At 62.1% G+C, this 5,116-nt stretch overlaps 1 protein-coding gene across 1 annotated transcript; it reads left to right on the plus strand.

Annotated features, from left to right (window-relative positions):
* The first annotated feature begins 1,393 nt into the window (after window positions 1–1,393).
* LOC131562091 (thrombopoietin receptor-like) lies at window positions 1,394–3,895 on the plus strand. The gene is given in 10 exon segments (XM_058811667.1): window positions 1,394–1,471; window positions 1,717–1,782; window positions 1,785–1,878; window positions 2,041–2,170; window positions 2,428–2,600; window positions 2,704–2,846; window positions 2,989–3,148; window positions 3,315–3,402; window positions 3,521–3,616; window positions 3,694–3,895. Coding segments are annotated over 10 exon segments (1,230 nt in total).
* Window positions 3,896–5,116: the final 1,221 nt, after the last annotated feature.

The following is a 5,116-nucleotide window of genomic DNA, read 5'->3' on the forward strand; positions in this document are numbered from 1 at the left end:
CACTTTTCCTTCCCCATCAGTCACCACATCTAGGAAAATCTGACAGACTGGGAGAACTCCAGGAAGCAGCAGGAAGCTGAGTCAGAGGAGCTTTAGTTTGGGTATCAGGAAAAAGGGTTTTTCACCCAGAGGGTGGCTGGGCACTGGAACAGGCTCCCCAGGGCAGTGGTCACAGCACCAAGCCTGACAGGGCTGAAGGAGCATTTGGACAGCAATCTCAGGAACTTGGTGTGACCCTTGGGCTGCTCTGGGCAAGGCCAGGAGCTGGACTCCATGGTCCTGATGGGCCCCTTCCAGCTCCCCATATTCTACACTTCTGTGATTCTGAGAACTGATGGGCTGCAGGAGGGCAGAAATAGGTGACAAGAGGACAGAAGTGAGGTTGGTTGGAGAATCAAGTCACTGAGTTCATAGAAGATGCAGGATACAGGACCCTTCCCTCCAACCATTCCCATTCTCTTCTCCCTCCCACACACACAAAGGTGAAGAATATCACTAAAAGAAGAAGAACCTACTTGAGTCCCATGTCCATGAGAGCAGTCATTGCTCGTGCAGGAGTCACATTCTCCACCAGGATCCCCAGGGTCTGACTGGCTGCTTTCTGAACAAATTCTGGGGAGCTGGACACCATCTGGAGAAGGACCCGAGCAACCTCATCCACCTCAGAGTCCATGTCCTTCTTCAAGGTCACAGAGAGCTCTCCCAGAGTGACAATGGCAGAGCAGGACACCTTGGAACGGAGGTTGGTCACCTGGGGAAGCCATGAGGGGAAACATAAGAATTACGTTGGAAAGAAACCAGTTGCCTTCAGGAGAAGTCCCAGGAAATGACAACACATCCCACTGGGTCCAGGGGAACGTACAAGTACAGGAAGAGCTGGAGAGCACAAGCACAGAAAGGCACTTACTCTGGCACCAATTTCTGGCCTCAGACCTGCTCACTTCAGGGCTAAAATAAAAATTTCATTCAGTGTTCTACTTAACCCTTCTAAAATGTCCACAGCTTTGATTTTAGGCCCTTTTACTAGAAAATTAAAGCAAGGGCTGCTTTCAAATCATCAAAGCACAAGTCATAAAGATAAAAGAGTCAGGTGCTCCTGTTCAAAAAAGCAACACCAGCAGTTGAAGCACTCAGCCAGGAAACAGAAAACACAGGCTCAGTTCTACAGAATAATTTGCATTGTTGAATTACAGCTTGGGCAGAAACTGGGACTCTGGGAAATAACATCATTAGCGTCTCAGTTTCTGCATTTGCACTCAAGGATGAGTGTCAGATACCCGACCTGCCAGTAAATACAGATGCATGTGCCCACAGATCCTACAGACAGCTGACAGAAATTAGAAATCTCAGGTCTAAAACCAGAAATGAAGGCAGACCCTGAGCACACATGGAGATGAACAAGCACATACCTACTCTACACACCGTGTATGAAGTATGGGGGACAATTCAGAACAACGTTCTCACCTCGCTGGTAACTGCCAAGCAAACCTCACGGAGGCTTCAAAGCAGGACCTCTGAATGGGACCCAGCCAGGTGTTGGATGGTGAAGAGTCCCTTCTCGTTCAGCTCCCTGAAAGGCAGAAGATTGATTTTTCTCTCCACCAAGGCAGCACCCTCTGAAATGAGCAGCACTGGGACAGGTACATAGAGGTGTCAGGGATGGGCAGGGGCGTTTGGAGCCTGCAGTTGCTCCTCAGCTTGGCCCCTCTCCTGCAGAGGCTGGTCCAGGCCAACACTTGGGTGGTGCTCCGGGGCCTGGAGCCAGGGGTGAGGTACCACATCTGTACCAGCTGTGCAGCAAGCCCGACGGTACCTCCATGGACGGCGTCTGGGGGCCCTGGTCGCAGTCTCTGGCTGCAGAGACCCCCCACTCCTCCGGTGAGCAGCCATCCCCTCTGCAGGGTGCTGGCAGCAGCAGCAGGGAGGCACCCACGCCTGGGGCTGCAGGGCTGGGGGTCCTGTTGTAGCAAGGTGTGACTCCCAAGTTTTGGGGGGCCAAGGGGAAGCAGCCCCCTCCCTGTCCTGGCTCTCCCTGCCCAGGAGACATCGGGCTGTGCTGCAGAACCCCTGACCTGCGGCACGTGCGCTGCGAGCGGGGCTGGGACCCTGCAGAGCCCCACAGCTCCCACCAGCTCCTCTACCGGCCACCTCCGAGCGGGGCTGGCACAAGGTAAGGGGCATGGCAGGCAGGTGGCACCCATGCAGGCACATCCCAGAGACCACTGGTCCTGCTGCGTCCCAATATCCCACACTGGGCCCCTTGCCCATGCCCTGCTCTGTCCTGCCCTTCCACCACCAATCTCATACCCCCTCACCACATTGCACCTCCAACTACAAGCAGCAGTAGCTTTCCTGGGGAAGAGCAGGAGGACTGCTGGCTGTGGGTATGCTTTGGTGAGACACTCTGGCTCCCCACTCCTCCCACAGGGAAGATGCATGGCAACAGTGCGAGGAGGTAAGCAGGGGGGCACAGGGCACCTATGCCTGCACCTTCCAGCCCAAGGCTGGCAGTGCCATCTCTGTCCTGGTGAATGTCACCAGGACCCACATGCTGCCCACACTCAGCTACTTCAAGGAGCCCTTTTGGCTGCACCAGGCTGGTGAGTCCCAGTGCCACCGCAGCCCCTGCTTGGCTCACAGGGGACACAGTGTCCCATGTCCCATTTCACAGGAGCGACAAATGCCTATCCCCAACACCAGCAGTGCTCACAGATGCCCCACAGCTTGTGCAGGCAACAGCGTCGCAGGGCCGGCTGAGCCTGCAGTGGCTGCCGCCCCTGGAGCTGCCTGCAGAGCAGCTGGACTACCAGGTCCGCTATGCCATGGAGAACAGCCATGACTGGAAGGCAAGGCCTGCCCAGGGTACCCCGAGCAGCGCTGCCCTCCTCCGCTGCTGACACACGGCAGGCGCGGGGTCGGGCCAAGCGGGACCCGCCCCTTGGTGCCAGCCCACAGCAGCCCTGCCTCCAGCTCGGCTCTGCCCCGCAGGTCCTGCAGGTTCCGCGAGCAGCGAGGAAAGAGGTCCTGGACCTGCGGCCAGGCTCCCGCTACCCCGCGCAGGTGCGGGCCCAGCCCAGCGGGCCGTGGTACCGGGGCAGCTGGAGCGCCGGGCCCAAACCCGTTGTGGTTGATGCCGTGGCCGATGCGGGTAAGGGGCAGGGCTGGAGGCTGCGGCCGCAGGAGCCACACGGCTGACGGCAAGAGGCGGACAGTGCTGGAAATGGGGAGGGGGGCACGGGGCAGGGGGCTGCGAGGGGCTCAGAGATGGTGGCTCTGGGAAAGGCTACAGTTCCGGCATTCCTCCTCCGATGCAGGCTGGCTCATCCCCAGTGTTACGGTGGTGCCGCTGCTCTTCTCAGCAGCGCTCCTGGGGCTGCGCTGCACCTTCCCCTCCCTCTACAGGTAAGGGCTGTGCCGGGGGCAGGCGGGGGGGACCAGCACCAAGCCTGGGCACCTTGCATGGGGCATTAGGGCACCTCAAGTCTGAGGGTCAATTCGATGCCCCTTCCTGCGTAGCCAGCAACATGAAGCAGAAACTCTGGCCGCCCGTTCCTGAGCTGCACCGTGCTCTGGGCAGCTTCCTCCAGGAAAGCAGCAAGCACGGCCAGGTGAGTGGGTGGGCAGGGCGACTCAGCTGCTCCCGGGGGCAGCTCGAAGGGCAGCCCCTACCCCGTCCTTTCCATGTCGCCCCAGGCCATGCCTTCGACAAGCAGCCCCGGAGGAGACCGTCCTGCCCTGCCTGCTGGAGGTGCTGCCCGGCCCGCGGCGTGAGGCGGGCCCGCCGCCGGAGCACGCTGGGGGCCGCCTGTCCAGCACTGACATCGCCAACCAGTCCTACCTGCTCATGAGCGGCTGGGAGCCGCGGGCAGCCACGACCGCCCCCACCCCGCCATAAACTCCTGTTCCCCCCGAGCCCCCGCCTGGTTCCTCCTGCGCCGCCGCGCCCCCGGCCCGGATCGCCTCACCTTAGCAAGAACGCCCCGCCCTGGTCCCGCCCGGTCCCGTCCCCGGTCCCGTCCCCGGTCCCGCCCCCGGTCCCGCCCCCTCACTTCACGCGCGGAGCGCTCCGCCCCGTCCCGCGGCTCAGCCAATCGCGTTGCGTCGCGCGGCCGTCGCCGGACAGTGCGCGGCCGGTGGGTGTGAAGCGGCCAAGCGCGGCCCCGTCCGCCCGCCGTTTGAAATGCTGCGGGGCGGGCGAGCGGCGGCGGCGCCGCTGCTGAGGTGAGCGTGCCACAGGGCCGGAGAGGCGGCCTGGAGGCGCAGTCCCGAGAGGGGAGGCTGTGGTGAGGCGGGCAGGGGAAGGGAGAATGTCGCTTTTCGGAGGGAGCCCCAAAGAGCGGCTGGAAGAGGTGCCGGCTGATCAAGGAGCCCCGAGGAGCGGAGGGAGGGCGTATCGGCTGACGGAGTGTCCCGAGGAGCGCCTGGGGAGAGTGGGGGTGTGCTTTGGCGGGGAGGAGCGGCCGGAGCGCTTGCACGGTCCGGTGGTGGGGAGGCCGGCGGGGCTGTCGGAGTAGGCTCAGCCCGGCCGGTGGGCACGGCTAACCCCGCCCGCCCGCAGGACCACGGCGCAGTTCCTGTTGGAGGCGGACCTGCACGGGCTGCTGAAGCTGGACACGCTGATCCCGACCGCGCCGCCTGCGCGATGGCAGCGCAAGGCCAAGGAGAGCGGCCCCGGGCCCAGCCCCGTCGGCGTGTCGCCCGTGAAGCCGGCCAGTCGCTCCCACAGCTCCAGCAAGACGCCGTCCACGACAGCCGGTGAGCGCCGGCCACCGGCGGCAGAGGTTGAGTGCGGGAGCCTCGCCCAGGCTGCTTGTCCGTAGCCACGGGGCTCTGGGCTCCCTGCCACGCTGCCCTACCGGCTGCTGCTCAGGCAGGAGGAGGTGAGCTGTGCTCCTGACAGCCACCCACCTCCTTGCCAGCATGAGGGGCAGAGCTCTGAGCACTGGGGCTGGCCAGCTGCTGTTCGCCCAGCTGAGCCTTGCTGGCACAGCTGTATGCTAGGAACAGTGTGGGCAGGACTGTCAGCTGACAGCTTTACATCCTGTGAGCGTTTTTGTATCTTCCCCTTATCTCTGGACTCTGGAATTGTTGCACTAGACCCAAGGAGTTGCACCAC

The sequence above is a fragment of the Ammospiza caudacuta genome, chromosome 10 (genome assembly GCF_027887145.1).
Source record: "Ammospiza caudacuta isolate bAmmCau1 chromosome 10, bAmmCau1.pri, whole genome shotgun sequence".
In the NCBI taxonomy this organism is placed as follows: domain Eukaryota; kingdom Metazoa; phylum Chordata; class Aves; order Passeriformes; family Passerellidae; genus Ammospiza; species Ammospiza caudacuta.